This window comes from Ovis canadensis, chromosome 21, assembly GCF_042477335.2.
Source record: "Ovis canadensis isolate MfBH-ARS-UI-01 breed Bighorn chromosome 21, ARS-UI_OviCan_v2, whole genome shotgun sequence".
NCBI lineage: Eukaryota > Metazoa > Chordata > Mammalia > Artiodactyla > Bovidae > Ovis > Ovis canadensis.
The window spans coordinates 41,908,478-41,930,029 of record NC_091265.1 but is presented as its reverse complement, the minus strand read 5'-3'; the positions used below and the strand labels follow the sequence as shown (position 1 = coordinate 41,930,029).

Sequence of the window (21,552 nt, the reverse complement as noted above, 5' to 3'; positions counted from 1 at the left end):
TTTTATACATCTTTCCCTGAATCTTTACTCATAAGTTCTTTAGTGTCTTTCCAAAAACAAAAACAAAAAACTGGAGATACTGAGGGTGAAGATATTTCAGGCCCAGAGTCAAAGCTGTCTGACAGGCATGACCTGTTCTCATACTTACGGAACACTTCATATGCTCTGCCTTCAATTTCCCTTCTTAAATTAGCCCACATCAGCAACCCAGGCTTAACTGTCCCTCGTCACATAAACACTGAGTTGTAAAACTGTCCTGTTGGCAGATGTCTTTCCTCTCTTCTGTTAGACCCTGGGTGTTTGTCTTTTCTCTACCACTTGTGTGCTCCCACACTGCTAAGTCCCAGTGGCAGCTGGGCTTGGAGGCATTAGGTGAGGCAGAATGGGACACGACTACCCCTGCCTGCCCTTGGGAAGGAGGGCAGTTCCCGCAGCCCCACACCCTAGCCAACACTAGTCAAGACCCACCTGACCTCCTTTTCTCCCCCTAGACCCCAGTGGAAATAAGCAAAGATGATCCTGGTGAAGTGATGCAGCTCTGAAGCTTTCCCACCCAGCTGTACAGCTCCTGATGGTGTCACATATAAAGTAATTGCACACTATTTTGTCACATTTTATGTAACAAGTTACCACACTTTTAAAGATTAGTGAAGACTTGGTATTCTGTTAGCTCAAAACAGGGAGATGGGACAGCAGGGAGGTAGCTGGGGGAATGGGAGGGATTGGGTCCCCTGTTTAATAATCCATAAGACTGGCATTAAGACTAAGATCCTTAGTTCAATTTGTCCCCTATTCAGTACCCTTTAGGAAATTCTGTAGAGCTCTTTAGACCTGTTTCCCACATAATACCTTTCTCCTGGGTCCAAGGACCAGGGTCCAGGCAGGGGTGGAAAAAAGACTGCAGCAACTTTAAGCCTGTCCTCTGGGTGGGGCTATTTCTCTGTGGCCTTTTCACAGCTGTCATTAAGAACCCAAAGTTTACACCATATGGGGAAAGGGGATTTTAACATTGGGTGCTAGATACTATTCGGTATTTTAATCCTTGTAGTAACCTTCTTAGTGACTTTCTACAGTGGCAAAAATGAAGTTGGGAGGCTTAAATATATTACCAACCCATACAGTTCTGTGTAGCAGAGATTAAGATCCAGGCCCATGAAAAGAGCATGCCAAGGAAAAGAGCTAAGCAAGAGAGACTGGGTTTTCCAAGATCTTGACCACCTTGGTTCAAATGTCTTCCTCACCTGAAGAGCCCAGCAGTTGCCTTTTCTTTTAGCAGTGATCACTGCTGAGCCCGGCAGCATGGGTAGAAACAAAAGCTAACTGCCCAGCCCTCAACAGGATGCAGTTTTGAGTTCATGAGACCCAGAAAAGGTTCCCACTCTTGTGTATAAGACTCATGCTATTAATCTGGGTGTCTGAGCCCTAGGATATTCCTAATAAGCCCTCTAAAAGTGGTTTGAGCTTTCTGACCCTAAAAGAGAAGTACATCTTTTGGTTATATAGACAGCATTTTGTTAATGACTATAGTATATGTTTGCTAAAGTATTTTTAAGTGCCTCTATGCACTGAATGGCTTACCCTTTTTAATAGAACAAGTGAATTCAAAATTTATATGCAGGACTGGATACTCATATCTTTTATACTTGTATGACCTAGAGTCAACACATTACACCGAGTGCATACAGTATCTGGCTGCATGGCTGCACCCACTTGCCTCATATATTCCTAAGGACTCATCTTCCCATTTAGCTCAGGCTTTTTATCACCGGGGATCGGAACTGCTCAATTTCTTGAAAAGAGCTGCTATATACCCAGTTCTTCTTCCCTTGTTCCCTGAGTGTATCTCCAAACTGTTCTAACTTGTATGTCTGATACCAGAAAAGTTCTCTAAGCTGGTGGGGCGAGAGGGACGAGGTGTCAGTGGCAGGGGACTGAGCGGACAAGAATGGGTAAGGGAGAAGGAACAGAGGTGTGGAGGGGGGTGTGGGTGTAAGGAGGTAAATCCATCTCTAAGTCTGATGAGTCTGCTGGGGTTTCTAGCTGGAATAATATTCAGGGTGATGAAATAAGGAATATGAGTTTTGTTAAATAAATGCAAACCAGTGAAAATATCAATAAAATATTTTTAATGCCTACAATTTCTTTTATACATAATTGCAAAACTTTTATCTGTATATGCAAAAGTAGATTCTCTTGCAGGTCAACAGCACCAGAAAACAAGCTATGCTATGTAAATGTTTCTTTAAACTTGATTTGTCCATTATGTAAAAGACATGGATTTAATAACTTCAAAGAAATCTATATCCCACTCTTAACCATACACTAACACCTGAATATTTCATCACATCCACTCACAAAATAAATAGTAGTCTAATATATTCAGCACATTGAAAATAAAACAACCAGTCTCTATATATTTATTCTCTTTCCAAACATGTTTTGGTCTCCTGTTATATCTCAGAAGTGTATTAATAGCTGCTTTTAAATTATAAAATACAAAACAGTAATTTATTTCTTGGAGAAGATCTTAGGGATTACATTAAAAAATGAAATTTCGAGTTCCCATAGACTTTCTTGATAACAGTCTTTGAACCTTCTCACGGCACACATGTAAGGCTGCCCGTGACATGTGGTACCCTGGCCTCCAAATGGACATAATTGCATTTGTAGTTTAGAGAAAATACAAAGACAAGTTCTGAAAGTAGCTTTTAAAGAAAAAGTGCCCCCTGCTTTAACATAGCAATATCTAAAGCAAGTGGGACTGTGCAATCAGAGCTCTATTGAGTTTTATGAAAACTACTTTCCCTTCACATCGTGTTTGAGAATGCTGCATCCATGATCATGTAACATTATTACAATAGTGAAATAACATTACTACATTCATGACTTAACATTACCCAATAAAAGGCACATCTTCAAATATTAATAAAATCTGAAAATCAAAAGAGGATACATTAAAAATCAAGCACTTAATTTGTAAACCTTGATAAAATAACAGCCTATTCCAGTTTCTTTAAAGATTTGTGAGCTGTTTAAGAGTGGTCAGGAGTTACAGAACAAAATGGAAGACAGGATTTGGAACAAGGCCAAGATTAAAAGATTCAGAACCTTTTTTTTTCATGAGCTACATACAGAAGTGCTCTTTTATAATGTTGATGTTGAAGAAAACTGAAATCAACGTGTCTCATAGCAGAATGCAACCCGAGTGATCACACGTAAGGATCTTTCCTACCAAGTTCTGTAAACTTTAGCTAGCATAATGGTGCCTTTCTGTACAAGTAACTGCACAATATCATTGAGTAAAGTGCTAGTAAGCTTTAAGCCACCAGAAATCTTTCAGCTATGACAAGCACTTGATTGTGATTACATATTTCAGAGTCTGAATATTAAAATGTATATATATTCAAGCAAACTTGTGAAGCGGAAAAAAAAATCACATAAGGGACAGCAAAGAAAATAATGTTCCAAACCTGTTTATTACATGGAATATCACACTACTCTTGAATCATTAAAAGTATTTGAGATAGGTGAGAGGCAGTCTACAGGCTTTTCTGCCACCAGTGTTTTTAACAGTTATATGTGATCATTAATAGTGGTTATCTATAACACCCCATTGTAGAGAAAAAGCAAGCTCTATAGATAAAAAAGAATACACAAAAACAACCTTCAGATCTTTTGAAGAGTCAATCTTCTTGTAGGATAACCTCTCCTACTTCCTGATCCCCACTGACGGATGGCTTAGGACAGCCACAAGGTTTATTATAGAATTTTCTACAAGCTTACGTCCCATTGTCCCCAGTCCTCTACCCAAGAGTCAGGGACACATGCTCTCTGGCATCATCACACCTCACTTTCTATAGCTGACCTTCCTTGAGACTTGGCTTTGCTCCAGCCAGAACCTAGGTCAGCCTGATTGGAATTGCTTAGACTTGAGGCTTAAGAGATATAACAAGTCTACAGATACGACTTGAAGAAAGGTAAGAATGAAAACGTTCCACAGCCTAGTAAGCACAGTAACAGGGAACATCCTCTTCTACCTGGGATAAAATCTCTTCACAGTGCATAGTTTGAAATAAAAGTGCAACATGGGCAAAAAGAGAAAGTGGTGGCCTTGATACACATGAATTTAGTTTTTGGTTTTATACCATTAATCACCAAAGAATTTAAGATAAAAATAGAGTCATTAACACAAAAAGGTAAAGGGCACCTTGAATTCCAAAATATCCTTACAATGGGCAGTGGAATGAGGCGGAGGGGAGCCTCACATGTCACTTCCTTACGTCTGAAACTATTACTCTTCCAAATCTAATGTTTGAATAAAATAAGTATTTTTTCAATATAAAAATGAAATTTTTAGATAAAAATCAAACAGCACAGTGACCTTGTCTATTTTACACCAACAAAACAGTAAATCTGAAAGTAAAATTTGGAAGAGAATATTCTTAAACAAAAATGGCATAACTTGTATTTTAACTTGGAAAATTCTGTTAATTGCCTAATCACCTAAGTTAGTGAATAAGAATGCTCAGCATCCAATCCATGAATAATGCAGAATACAATTTATTCTACTTTATACTTTCAAAGTCACAGAAATGACATCCATATAATTATAACACCTACTCTACATTTTCAAGTTCTCAATCCAAACATAGAGATTAGGACTGGTCACTTTATTGCTGGCAGCATTCCTGGAAGGGCCAGGTTCCTCATCAAAAGACAAATTTGGGAGCCAGGCAGCGCTGTACTCACGCATCAGCAGAATTATGGAAGTAAAGGAACAATCCTTTATTTTCCTTTTTAGAGTAGCAAAGGAATAATACAAGATTGGCTGAATTGTGAGCGGCCCCACATGAGAGTGCATAGCTCTTGAGGATCAAGGCTGGCTCCTGTGAATAGTTAGCTTCGTAAGAGCACTCACTGGGCATTATGTCATCTGCATTACGATTTCACCCTGCAAAGTATGTGAAAATACTTTATGCTCTAACGACAGCCTGCAGATAGATGACAGTATGCATTCCTTCTCCTTGAGTACCCAACTAGAATTCTAAAATGATAAGGGGCTTCTTCAGTCTGAAGGCAGGACTTCCTTGCAGCAGTCTTCAGAAGTTCACAAAAATAAAAGCAGCAGCTAACGCTTCTTCAGCTTTTTGGCCTTTCGACGTCTCATTTCTTCTTCTTCACGTCTCATTTCCTCTAAATCTTCTTGCATACCTAATCTTAAGCTGTCAGGGAAAAAAGCAGGTATTTGTCAATATACATGAAATTATCACGTTCTTTAAAAAGCAAGACTGAAATTTCAACTGGGAGCTTACATGGAATGCGCTGATGCACTAAAAAGGCCTCAAGGCTTTACCAGTGAAAACAAGACTAAGCAGGAATTTTTTTTTTACCAGGAGCCACTGCCTCAAGTTATAGTGGAAAAAAGACCTTACATACAACTCAACAGAAAACACCTGAATACTCCCATTACACTAATAAATATGAATCATCTCATCAGCTTTAAAAAATAAAGAACAAGAAACATTTATGCAATAAGTAAGATTGTATTCTTGTCTCTTCCCAACACTCTAGTTTGCTATTTTATCTAGTTAGAGGACAGAGGGCAAGAGGGAGAGAGAGGTTTAATATTTGAGTTGAGAATGAGGTGAATATTTCACCAACTTAACACTATAAATGAAGTAATCACTTGTTACCCCTACACAAGAAATGACTATTTGTTTGATAGCCAAACAGGAATCCAACATCAGGAATATAATATCCCTCATCAGGTCCTTGAGGTCAGTGGCAGTACAGGTCAGCAAGACTGAGATGTATCTCATGTAGACAGGGAATTAAGGATGGGAAAAGGAAAATAACAACATGCAACAGCGGGATCTGGGGAGCTCTAGCATTTACTGTGTGCCTACATGGGTGAGGTGCTGCACTGTCCAACATGCACGCGTGATCTGGATCCTCACAAAACCGCAGTGAGGAAAAACAGTACATTCCCAGCTTACAAATGGGAAAACAGATTTTAAAGGCTAATTTGTCTGAAGCCCACAGCAAGTAAGCAGGATTGGAATTTAAACTGAGTGGCCCAAAGCCCCAGCTCCCGAGGATGCATCTGAAGCAGGGAACAGGAATTTTTTAGGAATTTCCACGCATGTATAGCTTGTGCTTACTTACCTCTTCGCTTCTTCTTTCTGCTGCTCCTTCCAACTACTCTCCATGTAACGTAAGGCATAATCGCTTTCATCTTTGTATCTGGTAAGAAAAAAATCGAAGTTGTTAGGAAAAAATAACCCAACTTCCTAAAAGAATTACATCTTCTTGTTTTTAAAACCAACATCTTTATAACTAAATCAAACATACATTTAGGATTACTCTTCCTTGTTTGCAGGGAGTAGGGTGGTCAGAGGTTGGGTAAAGGGGAGTTTCTGAAGTAAATTATATGAGCCCTTCTAATTTCTCATATCTGTGACATCAGAGGAGAAAACAAGTGCTGACTAATTTACACACACAGTTGGCCCTCGAACAACATGGGGGTGAACTACAGGGGTCCTCTTAAACAAAGATTTCTTTTTCATGCTACAGTAGGGCACCATAATTGGTTGCATCTATACACATGGAACCGCAGAGAGGGAGGAATGTGTATACAGAGGAATCATACATACAGAGGGCTGACTCTAAATTACACGTGGATTTTCCCCAACCCTCACACTGTTGCAGGTCAACTGTATGTCACCTCATTTAATCCTCCCAAATGTCATCAGAAAAATAACTGACTCAAGTTTATCCAGCTAGTAAGCTATGAACTTTAAACCCTGATTTTTCCTCTCCATCAGTGCTTCTCAATCTTTAAGGCTGCTGCAAACCACTGGGGAACCTTATAAAGCTAGTCTGGATTTAGATCTAAGCTGGGGCCTTGCAAGCCTGCATTTCTAACAAGTTCCCAAGTGATGTCAGTGCTGTTGGTTCCATGGTGCTCCTCAGGCACCACACTTCTGCAGAGCTTTTACACCAAAGAAAAGCAGGTGTCAGATCAGACTTTCAACATAGCTCTGTGGATGGTTTTCTGATTTCAAAGCCAATCTATTTCTACTATACCAAGCTGCTTCACTCTTATCAAATATACATCTTATAAGGACAACAGTTAAATAGGCCCTTATACAAGTAACTACATAATTTTGCAATAATTCTTAAATACCAAGTGCCAAAAAAGTAAATCTAAACAATCATTGAAGGATTCCTAATTAAGAATTGTATTCAATGCCTCTACTATTAATGTTTATTTTTCTCCCATAGAATGGATTATTCAAAATAAAAGTCTATATATACACACACATATATATTTATATATAAATATATATAAAAATATATATATAAATCTTCTTTATCCTTACTTTTTTCGGTCATAGCCAAAGATTTCTCGAATGTGCTTGGATATTTCTTCCTGAGGTTCTCCTTCATCTTCAATAAAGTCTTCCATTTCAGAGTCATATTCTTCTTCTTCATCATCTTCCTCCTCTTCATATTCTCGCTGCCTTTTGTAACCACTAGGAAAGGGAAGCCTTTGAGGACCTAAGAATAAAAAGGCCATTATTTATAAGAGTAGTAAAATTTAATAGTCCCAACAAAGTCCTATGCAAGCTGAGATACTAAGAACTTATTAAGATGGCAGCCTCAAAAACCAGAGCCAGCAGGCTGGCCCCCAGCCAGCTGAATTCACTACTCCAGTCCTCTCTGTTGCTTCATGGTACTCAACAAGGAATACAACTTCTGTCTGTCCCAAGGCTTACCAGAACTGTTACATTTTTCTAGCTTAGTAGTTTCTGTTCTTTTGGATTTAAAAGACTAGAAAAATTTCTTAAAAAGAAAAAAAAAGTTACAAATCACTGAAGGAACACAAATTTTAATCTTGCCAAAAAAAGACACCAAAGGTAACAGTCTATTTATGATCATAATTCCATTACAGTTTTTAAAAGTCCAGTGAAGTATGAAAGATTCTCAGAAATGGATCATTGTTCGAACTGAGCAAGTCTGACTAAAAGGAAAAACTTGCCACACCAACCTTATTTTTGTCATTTTGCAAAAGCCAGGCACTGATCAACAGACTAGTATCTGGGAACAGCTGCTTCCTAGCCCTTGACTACAGGCACTCTCTTTGCTGTTCTGCAGCTGTTTTTAATATGCGTGGCTCATCTCCTTAGCTCAGAACTCCTTAACTTCAGCGCTTTGACGTTTTGGGTCAGCTGTTTGTTGGTTATGAGGAAGCTGTCCTGTACAATGAAGGGTGACAGCATCCATGGCCTCCATCAACTAGATGGCAGTAGCATCCCATCCCCACTTGTGTCAATCAAAAATGTCTCCAGATGTTGTCAAATGTTCACCGGGGATCAAAACTGTCCTTGGTTGAGAACCAATGTTTTGACAAAAGTAGGAAGTTTAACACATGGAATACCATCTTTTGTTTCTTTTTATATTCTCCATGGTGTCTAACAACTGCTTCAACAAATCCTTACTACCGTGTAGAAATGACGATCTAGCAGTTAATAGGTGCCAACAATGATCCCATACCTTGGGACAGTAGATCCCTAAAGGACTGGTAGCTAGGGCCACAATGAGGAACAGAAACACAGGGACAGTCTGGAATCATTCCTGGCATATCATGGGTGCTCAACAATATTTGATGGAATCAGTTATGCATCAAAAGGCTTCAAGCTTATAAATGCACTCCAGTCCCTGAAGAGAGGCACTTACAGTCTTCATGAAGAGGTAAAGATGAATTCATTCATTGAACCACAAAAGGCATATACAATATATGCTTATCCTATCAAACCACAAAAGGCATATACAATATACACTTATCCTATCATATAAATTCCATAGCTAAGCTTATTGCACTTGGAGACATTACAGAGGTGAACAAACAGGGCCCCAGATAAGTCTCTTTCTAAAGACTTTTCCAAGCCATAGTTATTAAAGGAACTCTCTGGCATAGGGCAGACAAAACATCAGGATTCTATCAACACAAGAATACACTGAAAAGCACATAGAAGAGCTCACAGCATCTTTGGTTCTATAAAACAAAGCATTCTTCCCAATTTCCTAGTGACAAATAAATACTTTTAGGATAAGGGGAAATCTTACCATGGGCAGATCTGTAGCCAGATAAGGATGGCTTCATTCCATTCATCTGTCCATTGCTGGGCCGGCTGATTATATTCTTGGAAGAAATTGTTTCTGAGACAACAGTGCATTTGGGCTTCAGAGGGGGACCTGAGGTATTAACTGTTCGCCCAGGTCCCAAGCTGCTCACTGGTCTACCGGGGCCTGAGCTGCTGACAGGTCGTCCAGCTGGAGCTGGGCCACTGACTGACCGGCCAGGGCCACTGATTGACCGCCCAGGGGGGCCTGAGCCACTCACTGGTCGTCGGAGGTCATGTGGACTGCTTACAGGCCGCCCAGGGCCCCCAGAGCTGCCCACGGGTCGCCCAGAACCACTGGAGCCACTGACAGGTCGCCCAGGGCCGCCTGAGCCGCTTGCAGGTCGACCAAGGCCACTTGTACCACTGACTGTCCGTCCTGAGGGACTGAAGTCACTGGCTGGCTTCCTGTTCCCACTGACTGATCGCTCGGGTCCTGAGTTGGAGCTGCCATTCTGGCGCTTGGGCACGGGGCCAGAACTAACCGTGGGCCGGGCAGTCCCTATGCTAGGCCGCCCAGGGGCTGAGCTGGAGCTGCTGCCTGGCGGCCTGACACCTGGACTCTTGGCCTTATTGTGTGGGGTGGCCATGGGTCCAGGCCTGGAATGGCTAGGATGGGGAGGAGATTTTTTGGCTTTGTGCTCGGTAGCTGATTTCTGAGGCCCTTTAGCAGAAGTCTTTGGGACACTTGGTGAATAGGTGCTGGGGTGGGGCTTTCCAGCCCCATTAAAAACAGGTCTATCACGGCCCTCATGAAGCGAGGGTTGGGAGCAACTGCCAGGGGCTAATTTGGTCCTCTCCCCCGGCACGGATTTGGACGAAGACAAATGCAAGCGTTTCTCATCAGCTGGGCTGGGTCTGGGTTTCTTCTCAGGATGAGGAAGGACAGTACCCTTGCAAGGAGGATGCGTGTCTCCAGAGCCTCTGCTAAGCTTTGTGCCCACACCTTCTTTCTGAGAGGGTGCTCTTCTGGTTGGCGGCAGTCTTGCATCTGTCTCAGGTGTCCTTTTCCTCCGCTTTCGTTCAAGGAATTCTCGCTCCCTAAGTTCTTCTGCAGTCATAGGCCGCTCTTCTGTCTTCTTCACGACCTTTATCTCCACTGGCTCGTACTGCTTCTTCTCAGCCAGCCTGAGTAGATCACTGAAGTTCATGACTGGTGGGGCACTTTTAAGGGGGACCTTTGGTTTGCTTTCAACTTTGGGAGGTTCTTGTTCTTCCTCGTACTCCTGCTCTGACTCTGCTTGATTGTATTCTAAGAATTCATCCTCTTCTTCCATCTCGTACTCTTGGTCTGCTCCCTGGCTAGTGTGACTTTGCATTGCCTGCCTCTTCTTTGACTTTTCCTCAACAGGAATCCCATTGTAACCGTGGAAATTATCCTTTGTCCTTTTGGCCATAGCTCTTGCTTTCTTGTCATGTTTTAGCTCAATTCGCTTTTTCACTAGTTCTTCTTTTCTCCTCTTCTCTTCTAAGGCTGAAAAAGACAAAACAACACATTATTCCAAGGTCTTGATAAAACTGTACGTTTATCTGAAATCAGTAGGTGGCCGAAACCAAGCAACATTCAAGCTACAGTTTGAAGAAATCTGAAAACTTCTAAGAATCAAATGAGGAAGTCATTCAAACAAGTATCAATGAGTCATCTTTACACAATGAGTGGATCACATATGGGTTTTTCTATATGACTAAGCAAGAGACAGTCTTGGCTTTTAGCTTCAAATACAGAAAATAGTTCATATTAAATAAATATACCAAGTTAAGAGAATACTAGTACCCACGTAATAGTTATTATGAATCAATGGATACTCAGACTTACTGAATCAGTTTCCTTGTCATTTGCATGAAGTAAAACTACTGCTTGAGTTTACTGGTTTTCAAAAACTATCCCTATCTTAACCTTTTAGATAGTACTCTCTATATTTAAAAAAATTAAAATACAAAGTAGGTAGAAACAGATTCAAAACTAAGGTTAAGAGGGAGTTTCCTGTGGTCTGGTGGTTAGGGCTCAGCACTTTCACTGCTGTGGTCCCAGGTTTAATTCCCGGTTGGGAAACTAAGATCCCACAGGCTGTACAGTACAGGCAAAAAAAAAAAAAAAAAAAAGGAAAAAACCCACAAAAATAAACAAACAAAAAACAACAATAGTGGAAAGGAATATTTTTTAAATGTCTATATGTGTATAATATAACTGAGTCACTTTGCTGTACAGCAGAGATTGATACAACATTGTAAATCAACGACACATCAATTAAAAGTACAAAGGAAAAAAAAGAACCAAGGTAAAAGAATGGAATTCTTACTGGAGTTGCTAATATGATCAATTAGAAGATATGGTCACGATTCTCAACAGGCTTTTAATTTAAGAGGAAATAAAAGATAATATCTATACAAATGACCAACATAAGAACATATGTAATACTACAAGTACAGCTGACTCAGATACATACACAACAAATCCATTAGCCGCTTACGATATTACAAGCATCCCATGGTTAGTTACAAGCCAGTTGTGAAGACAGAAGACTTTAGAACTGAGAATAAGGCTATAGATTCATACCTTTTCGTCTGAGCTCCTCTTCTTTCCTTCTGAGAAAAGCCTGGACAGCTGCTGACTGGACACCCTTAACTTTTGGGTCTTTTTTGGGAGGTCCCACTGCCAAACTGTATCTTTTCTGAAAATAAAAACAGAGTAAAAGTTACACACAATTAATTCTGAAACAATAGAGAGGTCTAAATGTTGACTAAAAAACCTATTCTGAGTAATTAAAAGACCACATAACCCTCATGAAAGCTCAGCTATAAAATTTCAGACTAAAAATGATTATATATGCCTGTTTCCAGGTGTAGAGTCTCTTCAAACATCTTCAACAATATATAAATTAACAACTCACAGAAACATCATTTTCAAGCTGTTTTCCCAAAAAGGTACCTGGACTGGGGGAATTGAAAAAAATCACCACTAAAACAGACTGTTCTAGAATTCTGATTTAAAAGAGTATCCTTTTTCAGAACTTTCCAAGTCTACGGTAGAAAAACCTATCACAACTGTTTTCCTCCTGAGTACCCAACTCATGGTTTTCAGCTGCTACACTGGTTATCTTGCCTACAATATTAAATATTGAGATCCTACTGTGATCTCGGGCAAAGGAGATGGCAAACCATAGCTAAAAGGCATTTCAAAGAAACTGAAGCTTCAAGAAGGGTCCAAGTCTCTGTAACCTTTAAGTGCAGCTCTATGTTCATTAAATATTAATTCTCCACACAAATCCTTTCAGACAAGTTTCCAGATCACCCAAAAGGTACTAACATCATCTTGGAACAGATGGTATTTCTCTGATCTTTGATTTTTATGCAATTGCACTGGGAAATGACTAAAACTAGAATAACGCTAATTTAAACCATAAAAGGAAAAATATTTTCATTTTATAATTATCATTAGAGAAGTATAATTAAACAGAGCTAATAACTCAGACCAGGATGATTAATCTCTAGGACCATTTCACATTAAACTTACAGGCTAGGAAATAAGAATTTTTTAATGCCCTTCTTTCATCTTAGGCAGATGACATTCTTATCCACTCAACCTTGCTGCTGTGCTGGTTTAAAAAGAAACGTTAACCTATAAGAATAAATTGAGCTACTAAGGAACCAAAAAAGTGACTCCCAAAATGTGTATCAAATTCCTGGAGGAAAGCCAAAGGACTCCTGCTTACTATACAGCTGCCAAACAGAAGGCATCTTGAAACAGGCTGGAAGTTCCAGCTAAGTTAGTCTACCCATGAAGCAGCTGGCCAAGAAAGCAGGCCCTAATCCAACCTGAAAATCCTGCATGATGGCAATGCTTGAGACCTGACACGTCCCTCACACAGAGAAATCCCAAGAGAGCATCCAGATTCCTTTCCCAGTCGCCTTGGCTGCCACAGTGAAATTCTTTAACAAGTCCCTATCTTTGTAAATTCAGTTGCAGGCCCTTTCCATAGTGGATTGGGGCCCAAGGTTTAAAGGAGAAAAGGAGAGGGAAAGGAAGATAGGAGAAAGAGAATACTGCTTACCTAATTATATAGACATAAAATCTGTCGTGGTTACAAGAACCTCAAACATCGGCCTTATTCATAGGAAATGCACATTTTCTTAACAGAAGGGCTACTGTGAAGATGATTCAAGTTGCATAAGACACAAACTCATAAGCAGAGGCACGCACTCACATCAGGTAGATATATGAGAAGGGTGCATTTGTGCTGCCAAGCTCCAAATATTTCCCTCCCTGCCAACTATACAGCCCAGATTCACCTGCCAAATCGAAGCTTAATATAGGGGTCCCCTACCCCAAAATACCAATCTTAATGTTAGTTACTTAAAATAGGATTAGTTTGTTATCTAGGTATTGCAACAGCAAATGAGCACTTCCTAATTTGATTTCAGGGTCGATATCTTTCCCCTAACCTGGCACTTAAATAGGTAGGTAGTGGGTTATGTATTTTTGATTAGAGACACCAAAAGAGAAAAATAGTGCCAATGGGATATAGTTTAATACTGTGTTTAGTAAGCTTCAGCCACTCCCATATCACTGTCATGATTTTGCCCTTTTAGTATGCCAACTGTATTATTATTTACTAATTTTAAGAAAATATGTAGATTGAACACCATGACTTATTATTGCACCTTTACCTCAAGCAATAATACTCATGAAATGACAGGTCTGAAAGGCTAGTTCTATTTTCCCAAATTCTATCAAAATATAATTTAAAAATATGCATCTATGAGAATAAAAAGTACTTATGAGTCACCTAAAATCATGGTGACAGCCAGAGCTATGTGTACCGCACTTTGGGAAACACCGAGGAACATAAACCCCAGAAAGGTGGAACGCAAGAAAGCAGCAAGGGAGGGGGTTCAGGAACTTGGATTCACTCAGAAGAGAATCCCAAAGAGTCACTTAGCTTTCTTCCAAGTATACACCTATTTTCATCAATTCACATGCCAATTTCAAATTCAGCTTTGTTTAAAAAAAGACCTCCAATCCTTAAGGACACTTACTAAGCTGGGCTCACATTGAATTCAACAATTTTGCTGTCCTTGTCCTGTCCCTACGATGGAGAAGGAATTCAATAAATCTATAAAATGTCTTATTTTGTGGGTCTGCTGGGAAACAATTTAAGTAGGACAAGGTCCTACTTGATGAGGCTTGATCTTATTTACTGACTTGAGCTGAGTCATAATTAATAGTTTCTTACATCCTCTGTAGCTCGATGCACTCAAAGGCAGATACCAGGAGAATATTAAAATATTCTCTTAGGCAAAATTTAGATCAAAACGTAGACATTTGGGGCAGGAAAAAAAAGGGGGGCTAAGCCTCCAGAGACAGTGATCTTTTTTAAAACATTTTCAATGAGATACAATTCACAAACCATAAAATCCACCCATTTAGTGTGTACTAGTATATTCCCAGAGTTGTACAACCATCACCACTATTTCCAGAGCATTTTCACCTTCCCCAAAAGAAATCCCTTACCCTTCAGCAGTCGTTCCCCATTCCCCTCACTATGGCCCTGGCAGCCATTAATCTTTCTGCTTCTGTGGATTTGCCAGTTCTGGACACTTCATATAAATGAAATCATGCATCCAGTGTACACACATAGTGATTGATAATGCATCATAAAATAAAGTCTAGAAGCCACAGATACTATATCAGTTCAGTTCAGGTGCTCAGTCGTGTCCAACTCTTCGCAACCCCATGAATCGAAGCATGCCAGGCCTCCCTGTTCATATAGGTTAGTGAATATTCAAAGTATCTAAGATTTTCCAATTGAAAAAACTTTTTTTTCTCTATCTGCTCCAGAACTTCTATGAGAAACTCTAACCCATCAGACTTTACTGGACACTGAGAAGTGTCATCACAAAATATGTTACTACCCAAGGCTTTATTAGGCTGGAGTAGAGAGTCGGACGGAGAAGGCAATGGCACCCCACTCCAGTACTCCTGCCTGGAAAATCCCATGGATAGAGGAGCCTGGTAGGCTGCAGTCCATGGGGTCGCGAAGAGTCAGACACAACTGAGCAACTTCACTTTCACTTCTCACTTTCATGCATTGGAGAAGGAAATGGCAACCCACTCCAATGTTCTTGCCTGGAGAATCCCAGGGATGGGGGAGCCTGGTGGGCTGCCGTCTATGGGGTCGCACAGAGTCGGACACGACTGAAGCAACTTAGCAGCAGCAGCAGCAGCAGCAGCAGCAGCAGCAGCAGCAGCAGCAGCAGCAGCAGCAGCAGCAGCAGCAGCAGCAGCAGCAGCAGCGAGACAGATTCAGGTTTTATAGATGGCAAACCTTATTCACATCCCATTCCTGATGGACTACAGTATTAACTCCAGCCTGAGTTTCCAGCCTGTCCTACAAATTTCAGACTTGCCAGTCCCCACAATTATGTGACCCAATTTCCTAAAACATATCCTACTGGTTCTGTCTTTGTGGAGAACCCTAACTGCTGCAGTGGTCTTTTGTATTAATATCTTACCACTTTCATTTAATGTTTTAAAGGTTCGTGTTGTAACATATGTCAGTACTTCACACCTTTTCTGGATGAATATTTCATTTTATGGCTTATACCACATTTATCTAATCATCAGTTAATGGATATGTAGATTGTTTCTGCTTTTTGGCTATTATGAATAAGGCTCTGTGAACATATGTATACAAAGTTTTCTGTGAACGAATGCTTTCCTTTCTCTTGGGTCTATCACTATAGACCTTCTTAACATTGAGCTGGCTAGACTTTTGAAACAGGGGTTGCAGTCAGACCCTGGTATTAGCAGATTTGCTGTAATAGAACATTTTACTGGACAGTTTTCTTCCTCCTCATGGGGCGCCCAGCAGAGAACCATGTTTTTAAAAGAAAGCTTCAGGCTGGGATTACACTGTATGCCATTTAATTCGGCAGGAGAACTATTTGGCACTTTCTCCCACATCAGATGGTCACATTTAGCTCTAGCGGCAACACATCAAGATGTACCCATCAATTCTGAATCTGATTCAAGGCACCAGGCTGTTTCATTGTTTGAGCTTCATGAAAAGCAGCTGGACAAGAGTTTCTTTTATCCTAAGTGTATCCATTATATTACACTGCAGGCCAACTCAGTCATTCTGCTGGGCCCCAGTGAATGATCCACAACAGTGAAACTTATGCCCTCTAAATGCAGTATCAGAGATTTTGCCAAGATTTGTAATTCTGAAGCCAAGAGACCTAGAAAACATTAAGTCACTTTAAACATATGTGTTCCTTGCACTGAAACCATACTGTCACAGTCTGATTAAGAAAATCAAGAGTTTTCAGTGTGGAAATACATGTTCACCAAATATGTTATTAATATATAGGAATCAACAGCAATTCCTTCTTGAAAGTTCTTCTTTACTCGAGAGATAATATATTGTTGTAAATGTAGAAAATAAATATTCTGATGATTTTATATAGAGATTTATCATTGGTTAGAAATCAGAGTTAGAAATATTCAAAGGATATATCCTTAACTTTAATGACTATACAACTTCTACAATCCTCTCAATACATCGTAGTCAAGGAATGAATGCAAGCCTGGAAAACCAGTGATATGCATTAGGCTTGCTTACCTGGGTGGCTAAGAGGGTGAAAATAAAAGCACCAAAAAGCATGCTATTCAAGACTGCTAAGAGGTCAAATACAAATTTTAGTATTACTGTTTATAAAACTATACTTGATTATAAAGTATAGTATCAGATAGATACCTCAGAGTCTCTAGTTCAACTTCATGTTAGAAATGGCCCCAAAAGGACAACTGTATATTTACTGGCTATCACTCATACCATTTGTAGCAAAGACTGAATTAGAATCTAGATCTCCTGACTCTGGGGCAAAAGTTTTCCTATTACAATGTGCCTCACTTCTAACTTAATCCCAACACTTTCATCTCTAGCTCTAACTTCATTCTACATGCCCCTCCTTAACTTCCATCTGCTTCCTAGACAATGCCATTACTCCAAACAAGTCCATCACAGAACCTTCCCCCAATCTCAGACCCCATTTCTGTTAACCATGCTGGCACTCTCCCAAACAGCCTGTAAATCTCTATTCACCAGTTTTCAAACGCTGTTAGTTTAGCCTTTAAATTTCTCTCCCATCAGATTTTACTGTACTGAGAGAAGTGTCATCAAAAAACCAACGGGGTTACTGCCTAAGGCTCTATTAGGTTGGAGTTGGGGGTAGGGAACTAGATGGATTCAGGCTTCATAGATGACAACCTTCCTCATCACCCCATTTCCAATAGACTCTCCTCATTCAACACAGGGTCATGATTAAGGAAACTCTGGAGCCACTTTGCCTGGACTAGATTCTCTGCTCTGCCATTACTAGCCCTGCCACTCATTAGCTGTGTGACTTTGGAAACGTTTCTTCGTCTCCCTGAACCTCAGTTTCCTTATCTGTAAAACAACCTTCCTTATATGGTTACTATGATAATTAAACTAATTAATATATAGAAAGTGCTTAGAACAGTGCCTGGCACAAAGTAAGCATTATAAATGCTAATTGCTGTTGTTATTATCCTTACTATTCATAAAGAGATTGCCTAGGTAGGGATGGGAAAGAGAACAGAATCTCCGTGAGATTCCAGAATATTACAGATGGACAAAAAGCACATGAAAAGATGCTCAACAGCACTAATTATTAGAGAAATGCAAATCAAAACTACAATCAGGTATCACCTCATAGCAGGCAGAATGGCCATAATCAAAAAATCTATAAACAATAAATAGTGGAGAGGGTATGGAGAAAGGGGAACCCTGTTACACTGCTGATAAGAAAGTAAATTGGTACAAGCATTATGGAGAACAGTACGGAGGTTCCTTAAAAACCTAAATATAGAACTACCTACCATATGATCCAGCAATCCCACTCTTGGGCATACATCCACAGAAAACCATTATTCAAAAGATAACATGCAAAAAAAAGATACATGCACCCAGTGTTCACTGCAGGACTATTTACAACAGCCAAGATATATGGAAGCAACCTAAGTATCCACTGACAGAGAAGTGGATAAAGGAGGATTGGATACAATGGAATATTACTTAGCCATAGAAAGAATGAAATAATGCCATTTGCAGTAACATGGATGGACCTAGAGATTAGCATACTGAGTGAAGTCAAGACAGAGAAAGACAAATATATGATAAATGTGGAAAATCCACCTGCAATGCAGGAGACCCAGGTTCAATCTATAGGTCAGGAATATCCCCCTGGAGAAGGGAATAACAACCCACTCCAATATTTTTGTCTGGAGAACCTCATGAAAAGAGGAGCCTGGAAGGCTACAGTCCATGGGGTCACAAAAAGTCGAGCATGAAAGTGACTAAGCATGCATACATAGCAGAGGGAACTCTACTCAGTACTCTGTAATGACCTATATGGGAAAATAATCTAAAAAAGAGTGTATATATGTATATGGAAAACTGACTCATTTTACTGTTCACCTCAAGGGTCCACAGACCCCCAAATCCTTATATGTCTAATACCATATGAAGGCTTCCTCTTTACTTTTTGATTTCAGGGTCACACCACAGTTACAGTATCTTGCCCGGGATAGTTTTCAGTCTGACTGTGAGAAAAACCATGTATCTTGCTTTGTGCACCACAAGGCATCAATTATAGTTACTTGAAACTTGCTTTTGCTAGAGGAACTCAGTGAGAAAAATATTAAGGGTAAAGTTACCAAAAATATCTTTTCCCCTTTATATATAAACAAAGCTAATAACAGTGACTGGTTACATCACCTTGATCAGCTGTGGGGTTTTTTTGTATTCAGTTTTCCACTGGGAAAAGGCATGATGCAATCCTCCTTTGGTTTTAACCAAAATCTTTTACAGATAACTATTTCTCTTAAAAAGAAACAATATGAACGAAAGCCGTCCCAAATGGGAACCGTTCACTGCTTTTCAAGTCAGATATAGTAGACATTTCTTTAAATAAAGGGTTCAAAGTGGCTGTACAGGTGTTTCAGATTTTAGCCTCCTTTGGATTTTAGTCTAATAAACGCCAGTTTATTTCCTTTCTGTAACAAAGTTGTGACAAAGGAACTTGATGACTGAAATTGAAAGTCAACTATGGTACGATCCAAATGGAAGGTGGGGACAAAGATGGCTAAAAGAGAAATACAAACCAAGCCCTTAGAGAAGGATGGATAACTCAGTATTTGTGAAGCAGGGTGTGTCTGCGTGGTGTGTGTGTGGTGTGTGTATACTGTAATGCTGTTTGACTTGGATGTTGGTTTATAAGGATACTTGCTTTGTAGTACTCTCCCACTGTGCAAAATGTTAGATTTCAGAACTCATAGTGTGAGCTAAAAGGTTTCACTTGGAGCTGATAAAGAAAATAACTTAAAATAATCAGATGACTTAAGATCATGGATGAAATTTAATACAATCTTGCTCTATTCCTCAATAATTTCTTTTGTGTTTTACTCTCATCTGAAGTAAAAAGATAAGGATTATAGTGCTGATAAATACATGAAACCTCCAGGCTTACTAGCTTTTGGGATGAGTGGGAGGGAAAAACATACTTTCATGAAGTATATGCCTATAATCATCTATTAAATTTTAAATGACCTCACCAATTTACCCATTTTCCTTTTGCTTCCAATCTTTGTTATTCCAATCATAGATCAATAATGTATATATTCCAAAATACAGACATAATTTGAAATTTCCCACTCTAGAAATATGTACTTCTCTGTCAGCAATTTGGTTTTTAGAATAAGAAACAACTAACTTGGTACTGGTTCTTTCACAAGATAGTCCTGGGCCTCAGGGTAAGTATTATTTTTCTTTGATCTCCACTGAAATTGAGGAGGATGTAGAAAGAAATATGGACCCAATTATGCAAAGATAAATGTTACTAGATCCAATATTGACTTGCCTAAGAAATTTACAGAGGCAGAAAATAATTCTGTCTTTCAAGGTTTCATAACTTCAAGATCATTCAGAGTATTTGAGATGGGATGTGAATACATATAATAAACTGATCAATGTCGGTTTTATTTACCAGTTATTTTTACATCAGTATCTTCAAATGAGTAAAAGAATGAGCACAGGAGAGGAAAAAAAATACTGCAAATATACAAAAATCTAAGAAATGCAGAACACATCATGAGAGCTTAATAAGATCTAGTTGAACTGACTTAAAAAGAGCGCCGTTTGAGCTCCACACCTCGTCGCTCAAACCGCAGGTATCACAATGCAATTCATCGGTTTACAGCTGGGGCTGTGGTACCATCTGAGGATCCTGAAATGATTAGTTTATGCAAAACAGCTACACCTTCGCAAACCAGGCCCTCACCACCACCACCCATTACTAAAGTCTTACACCGCTCAGCGAATTAGCAAACCTCATAGGGTAAATGGGACCTAGATTTCAAACAACATATCTGGAAGACCACAGGTAAACGGAAGCTCAAACTATTTCTCTCTTTCTGTTGGCCAAAATTTCGTGGAATCCACTCACACTCCCTTCCTAGGGAGGTGATAATTCAATCACCTGGTTGGCTGAGTGGGTGGGGAACACAAGTCAAAAAACTTGTTCGGGAAATCACAAAACGTTTAACCCAAAGATCAGCGGAAAATCAGCTCAAAAACTATCAGGCCAAGCCCCTAATATTCCTGAACTCCCCAATCTCTGGGTTGAAGTTTATGCCGAAGCTAGAAACTACGAGCATTAGATTCCACTACGTGCCAGGCACGGCTCTACTCACCAACTTTCACGCAACTCTAAAATACCCTAAACGCAAAGTTCAAGTTGTAGGGGTAACTAAGCCGAAACAAACCAAATCTGCTCGTCAGCACTCTCCCGCTTGCTTATCTCAAGCCCCCAGTAACTTCACCCCCCTGTACCCAGAAGTACATGTCCAAAAGTTTTAAAAAAAAAAAACGGCGTCCAGATCTTTCTTCTCCTGGAGCGGATGTGCTGATTCCTGAAGTTCCAAGGACCACACACTCGGAACTTGAAGACCAGGATCTCCTACAGTCGCGCCCCGGCTGGTACTTACCGGCACGTTGTTGACACCCTGCGCTTTGGAAGCTATCAGGAGAATTTCCCTGAAGTCCATTCTGGTCGAGGAGGAGGACTGGGCCAGCCTCTCGCAGAGGAGGGAGAGGGCGCCTTACCGAGGCGACCAGCAACAGCCTAATGATCTATCTGGCCAGCCTCTCTCCCACCCCTCCTCTGCACGACTACTTCCGGCGCTTTCCAATTTCGTCTGCCCGCCCACTTTACTCCAGAGGCCAGTATCCTTTCAGGCCCGCCGCTTCCCTCGCGAGTCTTTGGTGTAACTTCCGCTTTCAGGCTC

At 40.1% G+C, this 21,552-nt stretch overlaps 1 protein-coding gene and 1 pseudogene across 1 annotated transcript; one reads left to right on the top strand and one right to left on the bottom strand.

Moving 5' to 3' along the window:
• The window catches only part of LOC138426482 (EKC/KEOPS complex subunit TPRKB pseudogene), a 15,625-nt pseudogene extending 13,487 nt beyond the window's left edge, over nt 1-2,138 (top strand).
• SPTY2D1 (SPT2 chromatin protein domain containing 1) lies at nt 2,104-21,552 on the bottom strand. The gene is made up of 6 exons (XM_069565043.1): nt 21,253-21,552; nt 11,743-11,857; nt 9,130-10,659; nt 7,383-7,560; nt 6,166-6,243; nt 2,104-5,222 (listed from the first exon to the last, which is right to left on the bottom strand). Exons 1-6 carry the CDS (start codon nt 21,310-21,312, stop codon nt 5,129-5,131), a joined length of 2,055 nt encoding a protein of 684 aa, XP_069421144.1. The 5' UTR covers nt 21,313-21,552; the 3' UTR covers nt 2,104-5,128.